The sequence below is a fragment of the Penicillium canariense genome (genome assembly GCF_028826845.1).
Source record: "Penicillium canariense strain IBT 26290 chromosome Unknown utg000004l_segment0_segment0, whole genome shotgun sequence".
Lineage (NCBI taxonomy): Eukaryota > Fungi > Ascomycota > Eurotiomycetes > Eurotiales > Aspergillaceae > Penicillium > Penicillium canariense.
Window position 1 is genome coordinate 453,455 of NW_026622731.1, and position 25,300 is coordinate 478,754.

Sequence of the window (25,300 nt, forward strand, 5' to 3'; positions counted from 1 at the left end):
CTCGACCACCCCGCGCATCACTCGCTATAAGCCTTGCACTGTCGTTTCCGGCACCTTTCAACTTCACTTTGATATACCCGCTCTCCAGCAAACCTTCCATCCGTCACCATGAAGTTCTCCACCTCCCTGATTGCCCTCGTTGCTGCCGGCCTGGCCAACGCTCAGCTGCCTGACGTGCCCACCTGCTCGGTACGATACTGCAATCCTTCGCAGGCATCGAGGGAGAAAGCCCGTGACTAACCGCATCCTCAGCTCAACTGCTTCGTCTCGGCCCTGACCACCGATGGCTGCTCATCCCTGACCGACTTCGCCTGCCACTGCCAGAAGACCTCGCTGGTCAGCGACATCACTCCCTGCGTCCAGAAGGCCTGCGCCGTCTCGGACCAAGTGTGTACGTCTAAGCATCCTCTCATTCCGTTCTCATCTTAACAATGCCATACTGACCATCCCACTCAGCCGTGTCCAACATCGTCGTCTCCCAGTGCTCCGCCGCTGGCCACCCCATCTCGGTTCCCCCCATTGAGACCACTACCTCCGGCAGCGGTTCCACCAGCAGCAGCAGCAGCGCCTCTGCCACTGAAACCGAAACCTCCGCCAGTGCCACTGCTACCGGCTCCGGCAGCTCCTCTGCTCCGGCCACCACTGCCACGGGCGGTTCCGGCAGCTCCTCCTCTGCCTCCGCCAGCTCGTCCGGCGCGAGCTCCACCCCGGCTGGCTCCTCCACCCCTCTGGCCTCCAAGACCGCCAGCAGTACCTCGAGCGCGACCTCGGCCGTCTGGACCGGCGCTGCCGTCAACGTCAAGGGCAACATGGCTGGTGTGGCCGCCATTGCTGCTGCCGCCGCTTACATCCTGTAAATATAGCTAAACCTAATTGTGCCTTGGCTAGCTGTTTCTTTCTTGGGCCGGTGGAGTGGTGGGCTATTGCCGTTCACTGCGCCGGTCAAGCCGTCCCTTGAGGCGGGCCTGCCGTCTGATGTCTTTTTTGAGAGTGATGGCTCGTGGCCTATCTGGTCGGTTAACTGAGAGATTGACTGGTCTTGTGCATGTCTTGTATAGTCGTGACACGCTTAATATAACGGAAACGCTTGTTGGATTTGACTGCCCTTTGAATGCAATGTGAACTTACCATCCTAATGGGAACGCGAACTTAGGCCCTGGGTGCCTGTGTAGACATATTAGACGGTCTCTCGTGTGTACATCGCCGGAGACTAACCGCTCCTGGTGCACGCCTCTGCGGCGGCTTGAGATAGGCACTGAACGTAAACAGTCAACAGTCGTAGACGGATCCCGGCTTCGCAGCTGTAGCCAGCGCAATGTTTCACTCTCCAATGCCAGTGAGTCGTAGGGTGGCGTGGCCTAGCGCCCCCTCACAGCTCAATGTCCCGCGTTGGTATGTCTGTAAGAAAGTTGCCCGCTGCCTCTGATGTGCGAGACTTCTAACATTCTTGCGGCTCTTTGCTAACAACATCAAGTTAGTCAAATGTTGAGGTCAGTTTTCTCCCTTATAAAACTAACCCATTTGGATCATACCGACTATGTAACTTCTAGGAACGAATTATATATAGAGTTGAGTGGCTTTCCTGCATTATATATATCCATGGGTACGTATCTGGATGGTCACCATACCTAGGATGTCATAGTTTCAAATTTTTTTTTTGGCTGGATATATTACATGTTCCTCCATGCTAGTGTCGTCTGCGGTAGACCAGAAAAGGCCCAAAGAGAAAACTGGTGGAATTGGAACCTATAGGTAGATCGTCTTAAAATTGGGGTTACCACCTACACTCTTCATGTCTTTCTGGACCCATAGACCCAGGATAAGCTGGGCGTGAACAAAGCTAGCGACGCATTTCTCAACATCGCTACGAATATCGAGACATTGCTTATGGATCTTCTACTAGGGAAGGAGAATGCGCTCTTTGCTTTAGGGCAGGAAGGGAGTAAGAGGGGGAGGATGTGACGTCGGCGGTCGAGCTACGCCGCCTTTGTCTCGCGAAGTGGGGCCGGCTTCCGTGCCGACGCTTGAGGAGTGCGTCACTTGCTAGATCTTCAAGGCACTTCCCATCGAAGTTTACTTTATTTGCATATGCATGTAAGATGCCCATGACGGATCGCTCATACAGTTCAAGACCTAAGTGGAACATAATAGACGGTATACATCGCACAGGAATATTGTTATTCCGGGGCTATGATAACATGGTCAAGTCGATCTTGATATCAAGTTTGGGTCGAGAATCAGTCGAAGCGTGCAGGGGTGACCCCAGTTCGGGACGAACTATAGCAGCCCAGAAATCACAGCGGATTGAATCCTATAATCTTCTCGAGCAAATGAAGATTGTATCACCTTCGATTGATTATGATAGTGCTGCCCTTTGACGGTTCCACTTTTGCCTACAACTACATGTGCGGCACCAAACCGGATTTCCATTCCTAGGCCCCGCATCACATCTCCCTCGCATCACCTATCTCCCTCACACCACTGCAGGGTTGTAAATCACCACCGTCATGTCCGCTCTGAAAAGGTATTCCAGGTTCAAGCATTTGCCCCGCGCAGTATCGGGTCCCCTAAAGTGTCCATTCGAGGTCAGTCCCACTTCCTGGGGAACCAATCTCATGGACTCAACCTAGTATCTCCAATATAGGGCGCACTCCTTCTCCAGTCCTCCGAGTTCAACAAGGGTTCTGCCTTCCCCGAAAATGAGCGTGCGGCGTTCAAGCTGCATGGATTGCTACCACCCAACATCCAGACACTCGATGAGCAGGTTCAGCGTGCCTACCAGCAGTACATCAGTCGCGACGATGACCTGGCCAAAAACACGTTCATGGCGAGTATGAAGGCACAGAATGAGGTTTTGTATTATAAGGTCCGTGAACTATTCTGCACCCGACATCTGATAGAGACTGTTGGCTGACTCGTGGCACTAGCTCCTGCAAACCCACTTGAAGGAGATGTTCAGCGTCATCTACACCCCAACCGAGGGGGATGCCATCCAGAACTACTCGCGGCTCTTCCGAAAGCCTGAAGGGTGCTTTCTGAACATTCGAGATCAAGATTCACTTGAGGAATGTATGTCTAACTTCGGTACTGCCGAGGATATTGACTACATCGTTGTCAGTGACGGGGAAGAGGTATGTGAATCCAAGGCACTACGGGAAGAGCTGCGCTCAACACTCCAGTAGATTCTGGGTATCGGCGACCAGGGCGTTGGTGCCATTCTCATATCTGTGGCCAAGCTAGTGATCACCACTCTCTGCGCTGGAATCCACCCATCTCGTCAGCTACCGGTGGTACTAGATTGTGGGACAAACGTATTCACCCGATTCTCTCCGCTTTGGCAATGGAATGTATAGATCAGCTAATATGTGTTTTCTAGAATGAGGATCTGCTCAAGGATGATCTTTACTTGGGTCTGCGGCAGCATCGTGTCCGAGGCAAAGAATACGACGAGTTCGTGGATAAGTTTGTTCAAGTTGCCCGGAAGCGCTTTCCAAAGGCCTACATTCATTTGTGAGCATCCCTAACTGTTTATGCGTCGTCTATGTACGGTCCGACTGATAGAAACCAGCGAGGACTTCGGACTGCACAATGCCAAAAGAATCCTGGACAAATATCAATCCCAGATTCCCTGCTTCAATGATGATATCCAGGGCACTGGGTGCGTCACCTTAGCGGCGATGATGGCAGCTCTGCATGTCACTCAGGCGAAAATTGACGACGTCCGCGTGGTAGTCTTTGGTTCAGGAACTGCTGGTACTGGCATCGCCGACCAAATTGCGGACACCATTGCAACCGAGACATCAAAATCCAAGGCCGAGGCGGCAAAGCAGATATGGTACGATATGCCATTCTAACCTCGTTTCCGTAGAGTCTGACAAACTCATCGCTATACAGGTGTATTGACAAGCCGGGTCTTCTTCTCAAGTCCCACGGAGATAAACTGACTCCAGCCCAAGTTCCCTTCGCCAGGGATGATGAGGAATGGCCAACAAACAAACAGCACGACCTGCTCTCTGTCATTCAGCAAGTCAAGCCTCATGTTCTGATCGGAACTTCGACCAAGCCCAAGGCTTTCACAGAGGAGATCATTCGGGAAATGGCTCAACATGTGGAGCGCCCCATCGTCTTCCCGCTGAGCAACCCAACACGCCTCCATGAAGCTCAACCAAAGGACCTCTACGAGTGGACCGACGGGAAAGCTCTCGTTGCGACGGGGAGCCCGTTTCCACCAGTGGAGTATGGAGGCAAGGAGTATGATATCGGTAAGCGCCATCTACGCGAGGAACATTGGCAGGAGTAATCGACTAACAGCCGCCGCAGCGGAGTGCAACAACTCAACCTGCTTCCCTGGCATTGGACTAGGCGCAGTCCTATCTCAAAGCCGCCAAGTATCCAAGAAAATGCTTGTGGCAGCTGTCCAGGCGCTGAAGGCGCGATCTCCTGCGCTGGACGACCCCAATCGACCCCTTCTACCTGACGTAGAGGATGTGCGGGAAATCAGTGTGGACATTGCAGCTGGTGTCATCAAGTGCGCTGTGCAGGAGGGTCTCGCTCAGCAAGAAGGGATCCCCACGGACGATGCCGAGTTGAGAGAGTGGATTCGGGCGCAGATGTGGGAGGCTGTCTACCGACCTTTGACCAAGGAGTAGACAGGTGATCCCCCATGGTTCGACGTGACTTTAGATTGGGGGTGACTTTGACGTATTTCCGTTGCAATAGTTTATTGGCTGCGCCTACTGTGTACCGACTGAATCTTTCGAAGGACAAATGATGTTATTGAAAGATCTCAATACACAGTCTGGATTAAATAGATGGCCTGAATGTGATAAATAGAATAAACTCTGTGCAGGAAGAAAGCATGGCATGCAAGCCATGGTAACCACGGATGTAGAACCAGTCGTGATCCTGTGCCCGTGGGGACATAAACCAATTCAGAAAAATAAATGCAATATGTTACACGCTAATATCAACGCGGATATCTTGAAGAAGTCAACGTAGCAAAAAGAGATAAGCAGCTCTCCGAAAAAAGCAAATGCGCAATAAATGCACAAAGCAACCGAGCTATAATGAGAAGGTCGATCATGGAACCCATAGTCGCATGAAGCCGCCAACTTCCTGTCGGCGGGTCACGCAGCTGCCAAAGTTGTTCATAGCGAGACTGACACGACAGTCCTCACAAATACAGAGGCAGCGACAGGGCCAGGTGATGATGGACCGTGGGTTTGTCTGGCAGACAACGCATGGAGGTCCGTTCGGGCCCAGCCCTGTTGCACCCGACTCCCATGTGTTGGGTTCTGAGCTGAAGGACATCTCCGAGCGGCGCGAGAGGATCAACTGCTCGAGCATCTCGGTCTCTTCCTCGGCCGATGGTTTGCGCTTCTCGCTACCGGAGTGTGCGTTGGCTGCATGATGGTGCAGGCGAGAGGACAGGAGAACACGAGATCTGTCCCTTTCAACTTGCTGCCGGTATTGACTACGAGTCATGATCCGGTTGGAATCTTGCCCAGGGCTGAGATGTGCGGCAAGGATACGCGCTTCTTCCCTGCTCTCGCGGTCCCGAGGGTCGAGGAGACGGGCGAAGGTGCTCATGTCGATGAAGGGATCTTGAACAGGGGTGCTCTCGCGAGAAAAGCGGGGATATGGGTTGGATTGAGTGGGTGTGCGACGTCCATTGGAGAGATCATCTTCCCACTCAGACTCTGATGCATTTGTGGACATTGATATCACACTCGTTGTATCATCCGCATCCGCCGGGGGCTGGTAGTCGGCGGTATGGTCCTGGTTGCCCCAGGATCCTCCTGCTTTCCACCAAGCATAGAGTTTCTCATCCATTCGACGCTCGTCAATTCCCCCGTACATTTCCGGCCAGTCCTTTCGGTTGGAACGCTCCTGCTTCTGCATCTCTAACTCAACATCGAATTCGTGGTCCTCGGGAAGCTCAAGCTCTCCATCATCCGTGAGAACCCAGAAGTCCACTGATCCCGAGCGGGATGCCTTCTTCTTGCGGACTGCCTTGTCTTTGTGTGTTCCAGACAAACGTTTCAACCACACTGGTCGAGCGCTGATACCAAGTCGGTCAAGGATGCGGCTGAATCCGTACGCGATCCACCTCAGAATGAGCAAGGAGATAGCTCGGACGAAGGATAGACCATGCCATAAGCGGACGGATGTCCGGACTGCACCCACGCCACCAAGCTCGGCTTGCGGTCGCACCTGTCGAGCTCCATTCTTTGGTTTCTCGATTTTCTTTTCGCGGTTATAACCACTCTCCCATGCATGGGATTGCTCGGGCAGGTCGAAACTGCCGAAGCCCACAGCTTCGAAAGGAGGAAGATCTGACTGGTTGGGGTAATCGCCGTATGATGAGTTCCGCTGTCTTGAGGCTTCAATCTCAGCAATCCGATCTTTCTCAAGCCAGGTCATCTGTCTTGCGATGACTGCTTTGCCTTCATTCAAGAACACCGCTTCGCTAGCAGCCGTCAGAGCGACATAGCCAACCCGCAGCAAAGTTGTATAAAAGTCTTCATGCCTATTGACGCGGATACTGCGTATTTGGTTGGAGCCTTGCATGTTTTCATGGGCCAGCATGAATCGTTCCTGCAGGGAGACACGTTGACCTTCTTCAAATGGCAATGAGAAGGCAGTGATGACTAAAGCCAGCCCATAGATTGCAAGGCAGATGAGAATGCCGAGTAGGACGAGAAGATGAGGAATAAAACCGACAATGCAGACAGTTGGAAACTTAAGAACACCTGTCTCTGTGCTCACTGGAGGACCACTCTCCAAACCCCAGGACATTGCTGCCATGAAGCAGAATCCCCAAAGGGCGGTATTAAAAAGGCGATATCGACTCTGTTTGCCAAACACATCTAGGATATGTGAAGACAGACTGTTGCAACATGATATCAAGACGATGAGCAGGAGCTCCGGGGTAACGTTCATTCGCTCCAGAACCTGCGCCCTAGTGAGAAGCTGCAAAGCCGAACCGGCACCTTCTCCAGATCCCCCTTCGGCCAAGGGACTTTGCTTGGCAAGACCAAACAGCCCGAGACCGACTGATTTGCTGATCATTGACTCAGCTTCGGCAAAAGCAAGGGAGTGCTCGAAAATTGACATTCCAGTCTCGGTCATGACGGGCCGTCCTTGTAGCGCACAGGAAAGGGTCTCGACAAAATGGCTGAGGCAGAGTAGCAGAAATACAGGCCAGAGCAAAGCAAATGATCCAAATGGGACATCTGTGCTGCCAAAGGCGCGTCCCATCTTCACCGCACTGCAAGCCTGCGCATCGGACTCCCAAGCCATAAGACGCGAGCTGAGCGCATAGAGGACACCTCCACCGCTAGCGTAGTCAAAGATCAATGGTTTCCCAGGCTTACCGTATCGCATTTCGGAGAAGGCCGGAGACGATTGGCATCGGATTCCTCGCAATAAGGTCATGATCTGGGAGACGAATAGAAGTATGGGGATTATGCGTAGAGCAAGTCTTCTTTCCCAACCCAGCCGGAGATGCCGCCTAGTAGACGCGTAAATAGTCATTCGGTTCAGAACTAGAGCCTGTGATGGGTTAGATTGGCCCTTTGTCCAGGTACGGACAGCACTCACCTCCACTAGGCACGCAAAGGACCATACACTGGTCAAATATCCGAAGAATCCTCCAACTTTCCGCATCGTCTGCAGCAACTCTGCCACGTACCAGCTATCGCCATATCCAGCACCTTGCGCAACCCCTTCGCCTGCCGCATTTGCGGCTGTCATAGCGCCACCTCCTAGTGCACTCTCACCGGTCACAGCCGCTCCTCCACTCCAGAAGCTTATACGAATATCATTAAGGCCCGTCAGTCGCGCGATATGCCGAGGAATTGTACTAAACGCGAGGGTTTCCGCTTGGTTGAGGGCGCGGAGGGGAAGAGAAAGTAGATCGCGAGGCGATGGGAGTAACGAGGTGGCGGAAGTCGCGGAGACGGTGTTATTGAGATTCTTCGCAAATGACACGGCAGATGTGCTCGGCATGGATGCTGGCCCAAGAACGCCAGACATGTTGGCTGTCCCTCTATCGCTGACCGCTATCGGTGGTCCGATCCGGGATCCTGGGAAGATGCAATGGGGATGGTCCCCATGCAACGACGGTCGCTATCAACGAGCGGGGAAGTTGTCGGTCAAATCGATCTGAAATGATGAATTTAGGGAAACACCCTGAAGACCACAACGAGCACAGCCCCTGTGAACTGCATTGAGGGGGGAAAGTGTTGGATGCAGCGTCCACTGGGGGTCGGGCCCTCTCCCCGGATGAGTCAGCCCAGCCCGAGGTTTCAATAGGAGGGGAATGTTCGGTGTCTCTTCGCGCATGCTCACGGATACCTGGTGCGGTTCTTGATGGCTTAGGTAGAATTGGTCGACGTATACTTCACTGTCCTTCCTCTTCCCTGTTCATATTCTTCAAAACTTTTTTTTGGCTAAATGATCATTCTTGCATTGTCGTTGAATGTCTACAGGGAGAGTAGGTATAGATACTATGCTATAAAGTTCTCAAGAAATGTATCCTAAGTATTGTAAACACTTGCTCTGTGTAGGTATCATGAGCAAGTGTAAGACTTCAGGGAGTATATAATTTGATCTGCCATCCACTTTAGAGTCATTCGTCCACGGTGCTCATCAGGTCGAATGCATGATGCTTGGATGGCTCGATAACCGGTTTCCCAGTCCTTGGTTTAATCATGCTTTCGGAAGCAGGCAACAGCAAAAAAGCCATAAATGATCATTTCTTTATGTGTTATACATGCCCATGTGCCAACTCCAAAGTCCAGCCCATCCCAGCAGGCCCGTAACTCCGTGTAAAATCGTTGCAAGTGTATTTCCCATCTCGTTGCGCCGTGAATCGTACCCGAAATTGCGAGTAGTAAAGCTAGAAGATGACAGTTGAAAAGGGGTTTTCTCTGGAGCAGCAGAGGAGGAAAGCCCATACGCCAAGATCAAAGATCAGGTGTCTAGGTAGTCGGCAGCCATCAAAAGCTCCAGACACAGCTCGGCCGGGATCTCCATGTCAGGCACATTGGCCTGATCCTTATGTTTCTCGTTGTACATGAAGTATTCGCAGACTTTCTCCAGGACGATGCCACTGCACGAAGGCAAGTGTTAGCTGCAGATTCAACGGAACGGCAAATGACATCAATAGAGAGGTCGTCTGGACAAGGTACGCACGTTAGGTTTTCCAGTACACAGCGGCCGCTGAGTGCTTCTGAGAATTTACCTATGTTGCAACGAAGCGGTCAGTCTAAATCCTGGCAAGGTCAACCTATCCAGCGGCTTCGATCAACGTACTGGCAGGGTCCAGCATGCGCCGGATGGTACCCGAGATGCAGGCTGCGCTGCGAGGGATAATGAACTCAAAGCCATCACACGACACAAGAGTCACATATTCTGATCGAGTGGGGTCGGCCATGGTGCAAGGGCGACAGTCGCGGCTTCGGACAAGAATCGCGTGAAGACGGAGCTAAAATGGCGGCAAGCTGGCGGGACGCAGGCGGTGGCCCGTGCATGTGCGATAATCGATAGGCGATAAGCACCGTGCACTAATCTCCTCTCCACGGTGTTTTTCGGGGATACACTTACTCCTTCATATTTACTTTTGATTTTGCAAGGCATTTGGCAAGTGAAGCACAACATATACTTACCAACGAAATAGGCCTGATACATGGCCGCTCCCTTTTTCTTGTGGGCCCGTCTGCGAGCTCCAGCATCATCCCTCGCTTACATACGGCCGACATATGACATCAGAAGAGCATGTCCCCCGTTTGCAATAACCAAAGGAAGTGCTCAGTTCTCGTCTTCTATCCCAGTAGACGATGACATTGCAGTAACAAAGTTTCAGCCTGCAAACCGGCTATCCGGTCGGACCTGCATGGTAACCGGCGGAACATCGGGTATTGGGTTTGCCATCGCAGAAAGATTCCTGCAGGAAGGCGCTTCAACGATCATTCTCGTTAGCAGATCTCAGGAGAGACTCACGAAAGCTGCTGAAAAGCTTTCTGTTGTGAATGGTACGGAAGCAGCATCAGACAAAGTCCGATTACTTGTCGGAGATGTAGGAGAAGTGGGGACATGGATGCGCGAATTAGAGGAGGAGATGGTAAGTTCAATGCAATATCCAATTTCAGCTTAGTAAATGCATATTCTGATCACTCTGCAGGCCAATGTCGATGTACTAGTCAATGCGGCGGGCATATCTATCTCGAGTATTCTCCCCAAATTCGAACTAGCCGACATCTCCCAGATCCTTCGTACAAATCTCGAGGGTGCGATACTCACATCTCGCGCGTTGCTGCGAGCCGCCATCAGAAGCCGAATTAGGGACCGCAAGAACACAAGCGCAGGACCCAAACCACCATCAAAATGCATCATCAATGTCTCATCTCTCCTCGCGCTCAAGGCTGGAACCGGTGCTGTCCCGTACGCTGCATCTAAAGCTGGGCTTTTAGGTCTGACGCGGTCCTTGGCTGTCGAATCCTCGGCGTCATTGAAAGACCTGGTCATTCGGTCGAATGCCATCGTGCCGGGGTATATCGAAACGCCCATGATTGAAGACTTTTCTCCGGGAGAGGCCGATAGACTCAAGGCCATGATCCCGCTACATCGGTTCGGGGATCCGCGGGAAATTGCTGATGCGGCCGTTTTCCTGGCCCAGAATGAATACGCCAATAACTGTGTTCTAAACCTGGATGGAGGGTTAAGTGCTGTCTAGCCAGGCCCGTTATTGTTTAGACGTAAACGGCGGCCTGTGAAATGCCTTTTCGAGTTAGGTTTGCATTGCTAGGTTTTGCACGGCAAGGGCGTTGAGGCAGGCTTTTCATTTCAGTGACCAGCCTCCGCCGACATACCCTGGACGATAGACGCACCGTACGGAGTCCTGTGTATAGCGTAAACCGGACGAAGTACCCCGTACGTGCATCACGGGGGAATGCTACCAAACGGCTCGGTACCATAGCCACACACACAGTCTATTCCGGAGAGCTCTACGGCATCTATCTAGCAGTACAAGTGTTTGACAAGGTGGCTAAGCAGCAACGAATACCAAAGCCCTCGAAAGATTACTGTCTTCACCGACAACCAGGTAGCCATCTAGGCCTACGCCTACCCACGCCGTAACTCCGGCACACACATCCTCGGCCTCATTTCCGGGTGCCTCAGCTGTATCCTAGGTACTCCGTACACTATGCCATATCCACTAGATCCCTGGCCACAACGAGTGGGCGGATTAGCTCGCGCGTGAGGCGGTAGATGCGCCTATAGCGGCCGAAGCTACATAGCCGTATTCTATCCTATTGTCGTGATACAAGACCCGCCTCTACTAGATCGCTATCTAGCGGTGGAATAATAACTACGCATCGAACGACTACCCGGGTATGGCGCTATCGCTCGGATTAACCTCGAAGAACCTACAAAGTGTTACGAAAGAGGCCAGCTGGAAAGAACCAGGTGCATCCAACGAAACAACTAAAGTGAAGAAGAAGAAACATAGAGGAGGGATCTGCTATTATGAAGAGAGCTCCCTCAAACACAGGCCCAATCAGGTTAGTCAGGTCAGTTGCTCCCTTCAATCACGCGTCCCTCAGGTGATCTCCAGGTCCATCCTCTACCAATGTAGATAATTAAGATGGCACTAGCCTACTATCTCTCAAATATCTAGCGATAGTCGGGAAAAAGCTATAGAAGAGACTCGTAGTACACGTGCGACCGCGGCCGTCAAGATATACGCCATTTCCTCTATACTACCCTCGCTTCGTAGACCTCCGCCGATAGGTCCTTGGCCTCCAATAGGATAAAGACCTATAATAGTGGCTCACTAGGCCTACTACCGCTGCCAAAGCTATTTAATTTATCATATATGTGTAACTCCTCGGTCAATTTAGAGCCCTTCCAACCACATTTCGAGTCATGATCACGAGCACGTCGTAATCACCCTAATTGCGCCTTCGGTCTTTTAAATAAAGTTAGCCTCTCCCTATTCGACCTTAGTCGAATAAAGCTATAGCAGTTAATCGGCTCCTAACGGGAAGAGTCGGGGGCAGCGGTGGCCCCGTGAACGGCCCGGTGAATCGCGTGATGTAACTACCCTGTTAGCCTACAGTATAGTCTCTGCCGGCAAAATGGGCCTTGCGCATATGGGATCCGAGAATGAATTAAAAAAAATAATAAATAAATAAATGGGGCGGATCTTACGTTGGACCGGGAGCGCCAACACCAAATAGGCGTGGGGCAACAAATGGAAAGGACATAGTTACCCCATTTCCTCTCTAGCGAATCGCTCGCGTAATTTTCACTCTTCGTAAGAGCATGATACTGGTGTTCACTGATCCTGGGGTGTTTCAGCTATATCTTTGAGGTTTGATCGTCGATTGCCCCGAACATATCATATCGTGAATGCATGCGAAGTTTTGACTCTCCACGGGAATCCAATTCTAGACAAAGTACCCTCTAGTTCTAAGGAAAGTAAAGCAGAAGATGAAAGGCCGCCCTTTGCCTAATTCTCCCATACTTGCCGCGGAGGTATGATCATCTCTGATACACAACTTGGCAAACAGAGAACAAAGTAATGAATAATATAGCACAGACCCAATCCTCTGCCACGACATACAAGCGTGATCACTTGACAAGGTTCATGCAGTCAGGCTATCTGAAGAGGAGGGCAGGTAGTTGCCATCCATGGTTGCCTTTCACAGCTCGCACCCAATAGCATCTATATTCCCTACAACCATTCCGCTATTTGCGCTAGAGCCACGTCACAGTGCATAAAAATTGGACATGTCAGCCATCCTTGACAATCGGCGTTGTACACCTTGTATTTCCTCACCAAGTCTTGATAATTTGAGCCTCATTCTATGACTCCCGGATATAAGAAGATTTGTCTCCACAGGCGTCCCCTTGCTTTCTTGATTTTCTCAAAGCACCCTCCTCGCAAGCCTCAAACAAGAAATAGGTCCTCATCCATTACGGAGTTAGTCTACCTTAAACCCTTCATCGTATCATTGCAATCGGCTGACTTGTAGCGAAGAAAATGGCACCCCCAGCCCAGACTCCGGCATGGGTTAAGCAAGCTCGCGATGACAAGCAGAAGGACGGCCGCAACCAGCCGTGGAAAAAGACCTTCTCTAACATGGAGATGGGTCAACAGAAGGGGCCTGACATGTGCACTTATAACGCCCACTCTGTCCAAGACAACGGCGGTGATTAGTTGAGGAAGAGAGGTAAGAAGTGTATTGACAGCCAAAAATCACGTCTCACACATTTTCTACAGTCAGTCATATTATCATAAGGAAGGGGTCAGTGGATTGGAGGGGCTACGAGCGGAATGTTCTTGATTGAAGATAGTGGGAGATTGGGTATCAATGTCAATGCCTACGCTCGCTAGAGTATTATCTCCGATAGCTAGTTTGAAATTCAATGACAATCTTTTAATACATAAATTTGTCAGGATAAGACCCGAATCGTCAGGTATAGCCGAGGTGACAACGGCAATGTGATTCGGGGTGCAGCGACACAGGGATGGGTCCAGGAAGGCTGAGTTCCTGATTGGTATCGAGTACATATAACAAGCATGTGATGGCCTAAGCAGCCCCGTGTCTCATTGAGAAAATGACCACCATGAGGCTCTGTAGACGTACTTAAAAACTTCCAGCTGCCAAAGTCGTAGACAGCTACTGAAGCTGTCAACTCTACAGGCTAAATAACACCCAATATGGACTCTATCTGGAATACCTTCCACTATCTAGTATGGAACCCGATATACAAGATAGAAAAGCCATTCCAGATCTACTCTGATGTCCCGGCAGAAGCAGAGGATCAACGACAGACAAATCTAAAATTCGAGCTCGCGCCTACTGCCGAGATAATCCAGGACGTACGTGGTCGGGAGTCACTCTTCACACTCGACAGCAATGGATTCCAATATATCAAGCACCATTCCAACGTCTCAGAATATGAATTCCGCGACGGAACTGGGGTGGAGGATCGATACTTGCCTGAATGTGAGCTGGTCCTGAAACAGCAGCTGGATGGCGTGGATGAGATTTTGCTTTTTGACTGGAGGGTAAGTGAGTCAACTGTTGCACCTAGGAGACCTTTTCCCTGATAGCCTATTCCTTTCAAATATTAGATTCGCCGATCAGAGACTTCCTTTCAACATGGGCAGATTGTCGATTTCAACGACAAGCACACCGTTTTTGGCCCTGTGAAAACACCCCACGTTGGTAAGTGTTTGAATCTTGTCGATCAAGCAGTTCCTTCTGTCAAACATATAGTTTCCTGACTTACTCAAAACGTATGTCCTTTTGCTAGATGCATCGCCCGGATATGTCATTGAGGTGGTTGAGCGCAACTTCCCAGACCGTGCAGATTTCCTACTAAGTGGGCGAGTCAGATGGATAAAGTAAGGACTTGAATCTCCTTCAAAATCATGAAGCTAATTTCACTAGCCTCTGGCGTCCACTTGGCCAACCGGTTGAATGCTGTCCTTTTGCTGTCTCCGATGGAACCACGGTCAGGGAGACAGGTCTGGTGGAAGCTAATCGTGTTCGACGAGCATTGGTCAACTCGACGCTGTTTGCTATGTACCAGGAAGATGTTAAATGGTACTATATGAGCCAGCAGACTCCTTCGGACCTCTTGATATTTAAGAATTTTGACAGCCAGGAGGGTGTTGCCAAATGTGAGTGTCTCCGATCTTGACTACGAATGAAGCGAAGGTATTGCAGACGCTAAGTAAGCGCCACGGTAGATGCTTTGCATTCAGCTGTTGACTCAGTTCCAAGTGAGAGTAAGAAGCCAAGGGAGAGCATAGAAGTTCGGATGCTGGTTTTCACATATCCCGAAAACAGATGCAAACCATGAAGGGTTGACTCGAGGATCCATCTTGGGGTGAGGGATATGTTGTCGATGGGGGTTTCATGAGACCGTTGAGCCTATGAGCTATGAACCGTTCCCTACTTTCTAAATTGAATTATCTATCGTTACGTGAAGAGCGGTCACTAAATCCTTGAGGGTGGCCGAGCCCAAATTATGCTCCTAGCTACTCTCGAGATAAATCGAAGAGGTCAAAGTACGTTGTACGTTCAAATGACCCGACAAGAGGAGCGAGAATCCAAGACCTTGTTCAATCTTGCCCTATAAGCTTTGCTGCGGTAAGAATCTGGGCAACTGAATGATCGCAGAAGGTGATGTTGCTTACACTGCCTTTAAAGGTTGCTGCGCCTCGTTCTCGGGCACTCTGGCACCGCCAAGCTTGTGAAAGAATTGTTCTTTGACTGGCAGGCCCGGCTCATGGGGCCACAATAGTCCTTTCACGGCTCCGTCTGCACTACTTTGGAAGATGAGAGTATATACGTCCTTGCCGGCAAACGGGAACCGAGCCCGTTTGACGATATGGTCTCGGGAGGAGAGCCATATGAAGGTGTCATGCTGATAATGACGCAGATCCCACACTTGAGAATCCAGACCCTGGAACGCGACTTGAAGCGTTGATTCGTCCTTCTTTCTGATTTCAACGATGAATTCGTGCCCGATGTTGATGTACCGCCCAACAAATTCGTCAAGCGAATGCGTGGGAGGGGCGTTGGGCTCTCGAGCCTGCTCGAGGCTATTCTCCATATTCGGGATGCTGGCAATGGCATTGTTGGCCGCCTCAGTAGCAAGATGAACAAAATTAGTTTGATGTGCACTTTCTAGCATGGTCTCCACCAGGAGCTCGTTGATCCAGCCAGCTGGATCCGCGAGTCCGATCGAGTTTGTCAGAACAACAATGCTGATGTCCGCTTCAGGAACCATGGTGAAGAAGGACGTGTATCCTGCTTGACTGCCTCCGTGAAAAGTGATCAGCCGGGCATTGCAGTCCGGTCCGGGCGTGATCACCGGTAGCTTGGTATAAATGGAGTTACTGCCACCTCCAATGGTACCTGGGAGCATTGTCCGCATCAGTCCGAGACCGTAGGATTTATCGAGAAACGGATTGCCCCGAAATATGTGGCCAGAGAATTGCTTGGGGACGTTCTTCAAGGGTGATTCTTGATCTCCTTTCCGAGCAGCCAGAAGCGCGCTAGAGAACTTGAGTAGATCGTTCACGGAACTCTGAATCCCTTGTGCGGGGGTCATGATCGTGTCATCCTGGATTGGGGGTGGCGGGAGAAGATACAACGACTTGTCATCTAGCGCAGCGTAGGGCTTCGCGAAATTGTCTGAATCTTGAGAAGTATGCTTAGTCGTGGTGCGCTCCATTTGCAGTGGGCCAAAAATGCGACTTTGAAGGAAATCCCCATATGTCATGCCAGTGAGGCGCTCGATGACTTCGCCGATCAGGGTGTAGCTCCAGTTGCTATATCCGAAAGCGTTTCGGAATGGGCTTGTTTGCTTTAACGCATTGAACGAGGACACGGTCTGGCTTTTCTTCAACATCAACACGCCGTCGGAGCCGAACCACCAGTTATTTGATTTCTCCAGTCCGGTCCGGTGAAGAAGGAGGTCTATGATGGTCAGCTGCTCGGTGATGGATTTGTCAACGCTGTTGAGCTCTGGAATGATGCTGACAATGGTGGTCGTCCAGTTCAGCTTCCCCTCGTCGACAAGCACCCCGATCGCGCTCGCGGTGAAGATCTTGCTGACTGATCCGATGCCATACAGGGTGTCTGAGTCTGGTTCAATGGATTGTTCCATGTCGCGAAACCCTATATTGTCCCGGAACACGACCTGGCCCTGGTGGGCAACGCCAAAGGAGACACCAGGGACGCCAGCCACATTACAGATCTCGCGGATCACCGGCCGCAGGGCTGAGAGTCGCTGGGCGATGTCGCGGGCAACTTCCATTCTGTCAACAGAACGTGTTTCCTTACCGAGGTATGAAGGAAGTGGATTATTATGGACAGCTTGAGTTGCGAGTGGAAGGGAAACGTTTCACAATTCTCAGCAGCCATATCGAGACATCAATACGCGCTGGTTTTTTTCGTAACGCGCGAGTCATTCGAGCCGCAATGAGCGGAATGTTGGGGAGATCAGACAATGCCGGCAGTCACATTGCATATTACGAGGTGCTGGACAAGGGGGGTTGTTTGCTTTGGTGCCGGAGGCCACGGACACCACGAGGGCTATGATTGGAGCCTTGCACGGAAATCACTTCTCGTGACAGCCCAGCTGCAGATTTGGCCCCTGCTCTTTGAGCACACTCGGGCATGCACGTAATAAATAGTAGACTGTGATTGGTAACTGACTCATGCAACCTCTGCGGCAGGCGCCACCGTCCGCTTCCCTCGCTTGGCACGCAAGTGGCTTAGTGCAAAGACGAGCTCGCGCAGCAGCAGCCCAACAAACAAGCCTAGCAGCCCAAGACAGGCAGCCACAGCGGAAACCAGAGTGAACACCGAAAACCCCCGACAAGCCTCGGCGAATGCCTCCCACGACGTCTGTGCCTGAAGGAGAGACTCGGCCGCCAACACCACCTGCATTGCGTTGAGGGCGACGCTGTAGAAAGCAAAGATGATGGCGACCGGGGCATACAAGCGCATAAAGTATGCTCCATACTGGCCATATGCCTTGTGGAAATGGAATCTCCGGAGAACCAGCTTCGCCCAGAGATTGAGCCGCGAGAGGCGAAGTTCGCCAAATGCATACCGGGGTGGCATCACTGCATCTCCCAGGTGCTCAAAGCATGAAATAAAAGCCACAAACTGCGTAAACGAAATGCGGCCGGGAATCAGTCGCTTGGATTCATCGCTGTCACTGCGGGCAAGACGGAAGTCGGACTTGCTGCGGATTAAATACACATAAGACCGAATCAACCCCAGGGCAGCACTGGCAATTTCTTGGCGCGACTGGGGTGGAATCGGCGACGAGGATGATGACGGGTCCAGATAGTATACCCAGAAGGCAAAAGAAAGAAGATACTTGGGGGGGGGCTTGACGAACACTCGGCCCTCATACCAGACGAGGTGTAGTTCAGGATTCTCCGTGATGACAATCGATCGGCCGCGCACCATCTGATGGGTTAGAGAAGAGATATGGCTGCTATCCTGGGTGGCGACCATCCAGAGATAGGGGGCCAGTTGGTTGAGATCTGGCGTCAAAAGCTCCTTTCTAAGATAGAGGGGCAGAGTTGGATCACCTATAGTGATCCATGGTTGGCCAGGAAGTGCGGACTTGGAGGATTTCGATTTCCCAGGTGGTCGAGATATCTTCTGGTTCTCCGAAACCACCAGACTGGAGCACAGCTCAACTTGTGCATTGAATGGAATATGACCCATGTTAGACCCGAGTAAACCAAGTGCACCTTCTCACGCCACGAAACCGAGAGTCTCTCGTTGCGGGAGGAGCGGACAGGCCGGAAATCTAAGAGATCGTGTGCAAGTCGGAGATTCTATCTAGACAACAGCAAGGACACGAGTACGGCGGCGGTAGAACAGAAGCACCTGCTGCCACAGTCAGCCACCACAGTAGAGTAAGGGAACTCCAGAGTGAAATTTAGCCCCATGGGAGGCCAATCCATTTCCAGGATAGGCGTTCCCCCAAGTGCACCCGGGCAAATCACATGAACTGAGCCCCGATCACACCAGGCGAGAGAGGCCCTAGCTTCTCCGTCTGCCTCCTGCTTCCCTGGCTCTGCTTCTATCCATCCTTAATCCCTCTATACCAGCTTCATCCATCTGACCATGGACACACCAGCGCTGATCCTGGTATCCTTGCTTGTGCTGTACCTCGCAGGCATTCCCGGTTGGGTTTTAAACCCCTTTCAACCGTTCGTTGCGCGTCAAAATGAGGAGGGAACCCCCACAGAACTCATTCCGAAACAGACCCATCTCGTCTGGACATTCATTTGCATTCTGCTGTGGTGTCTCTTGCCGAGGGGCCAAACGTCGCAAAGGCGACAAACCCAGCTACTCGAGATTCTGGACGATGGGGGCAAAAATTGTCGTGCTGAGTATGTATAGAGCGAATTTCCCAGAAAGGGTTGCATTGCTGACTCGCACAAACAGCATTGTTGCGGTTCATGGACTTGCGTCAACGGCCGAGACGACGTGGAACTACAAGCTGAGAGAGGGTCACAATGTGACGATCGGTCCCATGTGGCTTCGGGATTTTCTTCCCCAGGAGGATCTCCACGCTCGTATCATGGCCTTCAACCATAACAGTGCCTGGGAACGGAATGCTACCACAAAGTCACTTGAAGATCATGGAAACGACCTTCTTCGTGTGCTCGATGAAGCACGCAATACCGCGGAGGTAAGTGATGTCCCCCGTGCTTCACATCGACTTACTGATATCGGACCAGACGCGTGCTCGTCCCATTATTTTCATCGGTCATAGTTTCGGCGGAATTGTGATCAAGCAGGTCAGCCGTCATCAAACAAGAGTGTGTGGCCAATCTTCTCACCGGGAACTAGGCTCTGTATAATGCTCTCGCCCCGAGTTTGGATCTCACTCTCGATGCGAATTCATCGTCGACAAACGCTGACTGGCGGCGCAGAATCGCGCAGAATGCCAAAGGGTTCATCTTTCTGGGCACACCTCACAAGGGTGCTTCCTTGACCTGGCTTGGACGAGTCATTGTGAGGTTGAATTTCTGGAGAGGTTCAAGCAGCGCACTTTTGAAAGCCATTCAGCCAGGCTCACCCGAGATCCAACGGATCCATGACCAATTCAACCAAACATTTCCTGTGAAAGAAGGAGTAGTTTGCTTCTTCGAGGCAGAGTTGACTCGCATTTTAGGCATGCCTCTGCTCCAGGTGGTTAGCAAGGATTCAGCCAAGATCGAGAACGCGGATAGCATTGGCTTCGAATCCACCCATCAGAACCTTCAGAGATTCCAGAGCCGCACAGATAATGACTATAAAACTATGGTGCACTATCTGCAGAAATACATTAAAAACGCTACCGATATGGCGCCGGCGATGCAGGAAAGGGGATTTGAAGGTATTTTGGCATCGGCAGCTCTTGTATGTTTCTTCTTTGGCTTACAAGTGAATATCCCAGAGCCCAACACAGAGCCCCGTGGTCGAGGGCCCAAGAACCCGTACTTTTTTGGCCGCGATACCATGATCGAGAATTTGCATCAACAAATCAAACCCGAGCCCCAGGGTACCCAGCAGAAAATGAAAGTCTGCGTTCTCCACGGCTTAGGAGGAACTGGGAAAACCCAGATTGCAACAGAATATACCTACCGTCATGGAACGAGCTACAAGTACATATTTTGGGTTCGGGCAGAGGTACAAGCTGAAGCGGAACGGAGTTTCACTTCCATTGCCTCCCAGCTCAGCGACGGGCTTGAGGATCAGCGAAACCAGCAGCGAAGTATTGAAGTGGCACGGGCAAGGCTCAAGACGTCAAGTGTGTTTTGTCCCAACCCCTTCTCACTCCGTTTTCCTCTAACAGACTCTCGATAGAGGAACCATGGTTACTTGTATTTGACAACGTTGTATCAATAGAAAATGTAGAAGGATATATCCCAGACGGCACCGCAGGATCCATCATCATCACCACCCAAAGCACAAAGGTCAAAGATCGGTGGCCGTCGCGCATTTGGGTCAAACCGTTTGAGGAGTGGGATGGTGCAAACCTTTTACTCCAATATTTTGATCCACAGGAACGACTAGCCGAAAACGGTGTTCCTGACAGCATTGAAGACGCAAAGAAGATATCAAGTCTGGTCGGAGGACTACCCCTGGCCATCGCAGTAATTGCCGGGTATATCAGCTCAGTGAAAATGACACTGCGCCAATTTATCCCAGAATTCGAACCAAAGCTAGTGACCGGCTGGGGTCAGTCTGAAGGCCCTTTTGTTCAAGACTATGAGAAACCACTCAACGCAGTTTTTAACATGGCATTGGATGATTTGAAACCGGAATCTCGAGATTTGCTTGATTGCTTTTCCTTCATGAATCCAGATGAAATACAGGAGAGCATGATCTTCAGGGACCACGAAGATGCCTGCCTGAAGTTCCTTAGTACTACGAACCCGCGGTTGGTTGATCCTACCCGCTTCCCCCGTGATCTGACTAACTTCCTATTTTTCCAGGCTGAGAGACTTGCAACAAGATCTCTATGGAAGACATCTAACCGAGAAAAAGCCTCCCTCCCACCCACAGGAAAGTGGCTCGTTCTCCATCCATCGACATGTAAAGCAGCATCTCCAAGCCAAATTGTTAGACGATCCACAAAGGCACAGCAAGGCATTTCAAAGAGCGTTGCTCTTGGTTCGTGCCGTTTTCCCACGTCAGCATGCAGGATCTAGCCCGACAAATCAGAAGTGGCCTTTATACGACAAGTACTACTTGCATGTGCTGAGTTTGCACGCAGCATACAAGGAGGCTCTCAAGTACTCCCAGTCCCAAAACCTTGTTAATGATGCCCCCATCGAGTTTGGAACCCTTCTGTCAGACCTTGGGAATTATATGTACGAGCGATACTTGATACAAAGCGCCTTCAATGTCCTCGACACTGCCGACGCAGTACTCACCAACGCTCTGGGCTCTGAGCAAACTAACCCGGAGAGGCTTCAGGTACTCTATCTTCGGGCGTCTATTGAGCTCAACCATGGCATTACCAAGCGAGCAGAAGGCGTGGCGCATAAGGAAGAGCTCGTCCAACTTCGACTAGCCCGACTGGCTCAAGTTTACCGAGATGAAAACAGAGCCGTTCACGAGACAGCTTCAAGACAGCTATCCACTGCATACAACAATCTAGCGTGCGCATACATGCACTGCGATGACTACGAAAGGGCAATGCCTCTCTTTCAAAAAACAAGGAGGATCAAAAAAAAATGGTGGAAACAAAGCATGAGCCCGCAACTCGCAGCCTTTTCCGAGATCAATAAGAATCTTGCGCTGGTGTATCTCAGTCGTGGCGATGGAGATGCAGCCTTATCTCATGCCAATGAAGCTGTTAGGTTGATTGATCAATGGATTAATGGTGGGCCGAGCTCCAAGGTTGGGCAATTCATGCGATACATGCGTGCCTGTGTGCTGTTCAATATTGGCGAGAAGCAGAGGGCTCTCGTTGAGAATCTTAATATTCTCAAAGCCCGTTTTGACGTCCTAGGGGAGACCCACGATCACACCATCGATAGTTATTTTGCTGTCGGCATGATTCATTCCAGTCTTGGAGATTGGTACAAAGCAGAGTAAGTCATCATAGCTTTGTCTGGTTTCCGAATCATATCAAAAAAACAATGCTGATCGAAGCCTTCCAATAGATTTTCCCTTCGCAGGTGCTTAGAATATCGAAATGAGTACTATGCAACCCGCCTTCCACGTGTTCTCTGTTGTCTTGGTCGTGTCCTCGCACACCTGAAGCTACATGAAGAATCAGAGAAATATTTGCGCGAGGCGAGAGAACTCTTCCAACAGCTTCTACCAGAGAATGCACCTGGAGTTGATCTTTCTGATCCGGATGAGATGGTCAGATATGACCAAATTGTCAATCTATGGTCGGGACGCTTCACTGGAAAGCTCAATCTGGCATGGCAGAGGGCACAGTCAAATGACCCATTTCCGCTGTTTCAAGGGGCTTCATGGTGATTGAAGAAAGTCAATGCCGGATTCGTCCAGCTTGGAGGCTTTTAAATACACAATAATCACATCAGAATAGCCTAGAGGAAATATTTAGACCGCTTTCGCTCCTGCCACAACTTCCTTCTCAGCGGTATTGCAGACCATGTCAACGTCATCGATCGCCAGCCAACCCTACTTCACTTACCGCACCTTGATCATCTAAATATTTCTTTGGTTCTTTTCAGCCCGATGACTTCTCTATTTCCTTAGGAGAGGATGCGAGAAAACGTAAAAAGTAAACCCCAATGACAGGAACAGACCGGTGGGATACCAATGTAATAAAATCGCTGGAGGCCCAAAGGCGCCTCTACCCCCATTTAGTTGAGAAAACCATAAATAGGTAAGGTAGGCTGTAATAGTGAGTCTTCAAGTCGTACTTCGATATAGCCCACCGCCAAGGTATCTTCTTCATTGTCGAGACACTCTATTCTTGTGACAGGCTGGAACAAAGGAGCGTACGTTACGTAACGTTAGGTATACGTCTACGATGGTGGTGCGGGGAACGGAGCGCAAAGGCCAATCAACAGAGGTAACGGTGGTGTGGAGAAGACTGACTGAGAGACTTCAGGTAAGGCTCCGTCTAGTCGCTTCATACTCATTCCCCCCTATAGTTCCTTAGTATTAGGCATAGCTATATGAGCGGCGCCCTTATCATTCGTGATCTTCGCGATCTTCTTTTGATCGGACGGGCTCAGCTGCTTGATCGCTTTGGCTACCCGCCGCTCCACGTTCGGACGTGGTCGCCAGCGATCTGGTCGGATCGATTTGACGAGATAATAGCACTGCTTCCACTGGTGTTGGGTGCTGCCACATACGCAGGTACGTTGGTTTTCCTCAGAGCCTTTGGCAGTATCTTGGGTAGGTGGCGGCGCCGGGTAACCAAACAGTGTTGGCACCGTGTTTTCTACCGGTGTAGCTTTTCCAAACAGCTCGGTAATTCTCCGACGCGTTCGGTACATCGATATAACCTCTTCAAAAGTGGCATCTTCTAGGCGAATCTTATCCATCCAGGTGGAATAGAACAAATCGTCATGTGGCTGTACGGCACGTAAGAAATCGCGTATAGCGAATTTCTCAGGCGTGTGCTGGCAGCATACGTCCGGTACGCCCGCGGCGAGTGCCTTTCCATAGAGAGACATCCAGCCGGTCAACCATACCTCAATGGCAGATAAATCAGAAGGGTGGCGGCTCTCGATCATCTGACGCCACTGACGCCGCAGTTCTTCGGTTCGAGTAACTTCATCCAGCGCGAACGCCATGGCTAGCTTGACTAGCTTTTGGCGAGCAGAGTATTCGTCTCCTAGTAGGTGGCGATGCTCGACAACGACAGATCGTGTGATTACCTCGCTGAAACCAGAGAGCTGACGCGCAAGCATCTTCTGCTTCGCCTCTCTGCGATCATTTTCAGTTAAGAGGCGGTGATAGATTGGGTACTCCTCATCAGTAAGATCTGCTACATCGCGAGCGTTCTGAAATATAAGAGACGGATGAGGCTCTTTCTCAGGCTCAGGTAGCGTTTTGATCTCTCTGTCTGATAGAGCGGGATCCAAGTACTCCCATACACCCACTGTGCGTGCGGCACATCGAAAGTGATCGATCCAGACACTCCACTGGGCCGCCGACCCTAGCCGCTGGTCCACTGGCACGGCCATGATACATCCGTATCCAGCGTCGTCCAACTCCATAGTATACATCTCCCTGAGTTTTCTTTGCCGCATCCCCGATGCTGCTTCCTCTGGTCCGAGTCGCTACTGATTCCTTCCGAATGTTTATCCGTTTCTCAGAGGTAGGAAAACTCTCGCTGTCAAGATACAGAGCAACTGGTAATGGATGTTGACGTTTTCAGTGTAAATAATTACCGCAGTATCGCTATCCGTGCAGGCTGGTACTGGAGATGTCCAATTGGACCGGGATTGGTGATCAGATTGATGTATACACGTCGCTGAGACGATCCCGCGGTTTATACGACCGATACGCGGCGATTACATATCCACACGTGATCACACGTGATCCATAATTAAACGCAAAAACAGAGGAAAAGTAGGCACTTGAATAGGCCCGTTTTTAAATATCACACTAGAGATCATCTTAGGTAAACTTATGACGCCGGGTCAATGTAAAAACCTCGGATTGGGCCGAAGTAAGACTTATGGTGTTAAGTGTATTAGCACCCAATTATCGTTATCGCTGGTTTCCAACCTCTCTTGCACGGTAGAGGTATCTAGGAGCAATATTGCGGTAGTGCTAGCTAATAGCGAAAAACGCGTTGTCTTACCTATCTTGAGCCGATATTTAAGTATACTTAATTCCGCATATAGCTAAGCACCCGCCTCAAGGCCATGATCCCGCTATATCGGTTCAGGGATCCACGGGAAATTGCTAATGCGGCTGTTTTCTTGGCCTAGAATGAATACGCCAATAACTATGTTCTGAACCTTGATGGGGGGTTGAGTGCTGTCTAGCTAGGCCCGTTATTCGTTCGATGTTATAGTGAACCTATGAATTACTAAATTGATTTAGTTTTCCCGTTTCGGGTTTGGCGCCTTGATACACCATCACGTAGACTACGCCTCTACGCAAGGTTATATAGAAATAACAGAACTTATTTAGTAGTGCTATTTATAATACTCTAGTAGTACTAGTCTAAGGTTTCCTCTTCGAATACTACTTTTCTTATTACTATACCCCTTATTTTATATTAACCTAGTATTCTCCTATCT

The 25,300-nt window shown here is 50.6% G+C and overlaps 10 protein-coding genes across 10 annotated transcripts; 5 read left to right on the forward strand and 5 right to left on the reverse strand.

Moving 5' to 3' along the window:
• Positions 1-108: 108 nt before the first annotated feature.
• On the forward strand, positions 109-857 carry N7482_006504 (CFEM domain-containing protein; the record flags this gene model as incomplete). Its single annotated transcript, XM_056688629.1, has 3 exons — positions 109-189; positions 253-391; positions 457-857. 3 exons carry the CDS (start codon positions 109-111, stop codon positions 855-857), a joined length of 621 nt encoding a protein of 206 aa, XP_056541058.1.
• A 1,650-nt stretch (positions 858-2,507) lies between these two features.
• Positions 2,508-4,649, forward strand: N7482_006505 (NAD-dependent malic enzyme; the record flags this gene model as incomplete). The annotated part of the gene is made up of 8 exons (XM_056688630.1): positions 2,508-2,585; positions 2,645-2,866; positions 2,928-3,131; positions 3,183-3,311; positions 3,377-3,510; positions 3,569-3,835; positions 3,895-4,262; positions 4,321-4,649. The coding sequence occupies 8 exons, from the start codon at positions 2,508-2,510 to the stop codon at positions 4,647-4,649; spliced, it is 1,731 nt and encodes a 576-aa protein (XP_056541059.1).
• Positions 4,650-5,079: 430 nt separating this feature from the next.
• N7482_006506 (putative ubiquitin-protein ligase (Asi3)) lies at positions 5,080-8,037 on the reverse strand (the record flags this gene model as incomplete). Its single annotated transcript, XM_056688631.1, has 1 exon — positions 5,080-8,037. The coding sequence occupies one exon, from the start codon at positions 8,035-8,037 to the stop codon at positions 5,080-5,082; it is 2,958 nt and encodes a 985-aa protein (XP_056541060.1).
• Positions 8,038-8,976: 939 nt separating this feature from the next.
• Positions 8,977-9,439, reverse strand: N7482_006507 (elongin C; the record flags this gene model as incomplete). Its single annotated transcript, XM_056688632.1, has 3 exons — positions 8,977-9,115; positions 9,199-9,247; positions 9,319-9,439. The coding sequence occupies 3 exons, from the start codon at positions 9,437-9,439 to the stop codon at positions 8,977-8,979; spliced, it is 309 nt and encodes a 102-aa protein (XP_056541061.1).
• A 459-nt stretch (positions 9,440-9,898) lies between these two features.
• Positions 9,899-10,738, forward strand: N7482_006508 (SDR family NAD(P)-dependent oxidoreductase; the record flags this gene model as incomplete). The annotated part of the gene is made up of 2 exons (XM_056688633.1): positions 9,899-10,126; positions 10,187-10,738. The coding sequence occupies 2 exons, from the start codon at positions 9,899-9,901 to the stop codon at positions 10,736-10,738; spliced, it is 780 nt and encodes a 259-aa protein (XP_056541062.1).
• Positions 10,739-13,732: 2,994 nt separating this feature from the next.
• On the forward strand, positions 13,733-14,721 carry N7482_006509 (uncharacterized protein; the record flags this gene model as incomplete). Its single annotated transcript, XM_056688634.1, has 4 exons — positions 13,733-14,083; positions 14,150-14,243; positions 14,332-14,422; positions 14,469-14,721. 4 exons carry the CDS (start codon positions 13,733-13,735, stop codon positions 14,719-14,721), a joined length of 789 nt encoding a protein of 262 aa, XP_056541063.1.
• Positions 14,722-15,216: 495 nt separating this feature from the next.
• Positions 15,217-16,848, reverse strand: N7482_006510 (D-aminoacylase; the record flags this gene model as incomplete). The annotated part of the gene is made up of 1 exon (XM_056688635.1): positions 15,217-16,848. One exon carries the CDS (start codon positions 16,846-16,848, stop codon positions 15,217-15,219), a length of 1,632 nt encoding a protein of 543 aa, XP_056541064.1.
• A 401-nt stretch (positions 16,849-17,249) lies between these two features.
• On the reverse strand, positions 17,250-18,278 carry N7482_006511 (uncharacterized protein; the record flags this gene model as incomplete). The annotated part of the gene is made up of 1 exon (XM_056688636.1): positions 17,250-18,278. The coding sequence occupies one exon, from the start codon at positions 18,276-18,278 to the stop codon at positions 17,250-17,252; it is 1,029 nt and encodes a 342-aa protein (XP_056541065.1).
• A 405-nt stretch (positions 18,279-18,683) lies between these two features.
• On the forward strand, positions 18,684-22,154 carry N7482_006512 (uncharacterized protein; the record flags this gene model as incomplete). The annotated part of the gene is made up of 5 exons (XM_056688637.1): positions 18,684-18,952; positions 19,008-19,254; positions 19,416-20,358; positions 20,415-20,991; positions 21,047-22,154. 5 exons carry the CDS (start codon positions 18,684-18,686, stop codon positions 22,152-22,154), a joined length of 3,144 nt encoding a protein of 1,047 aa, XP_056541066.1.
• A 1,031-nt stretch (positions 22,155-23,185) lies between these two features.
• Positions 23,186-24,265, reverse strand: N7482_006513 (uncharacterized protein; the record flags this gene model as incomplete). Its single annotated transcript, XM_056688638.1, has 1 exon — positions 23,186-24,265. The coding sequence occupies one exon, from the start codon at positions 24,263-24,265 to the stop codon at positions 23,186-23,188; it is 1,080 nt and encodes a 359-aa protein (XP_056541067.1).
• Between the last annotated feature and the right edge of the window lie 1,035 nt (positions 24,266-25,300).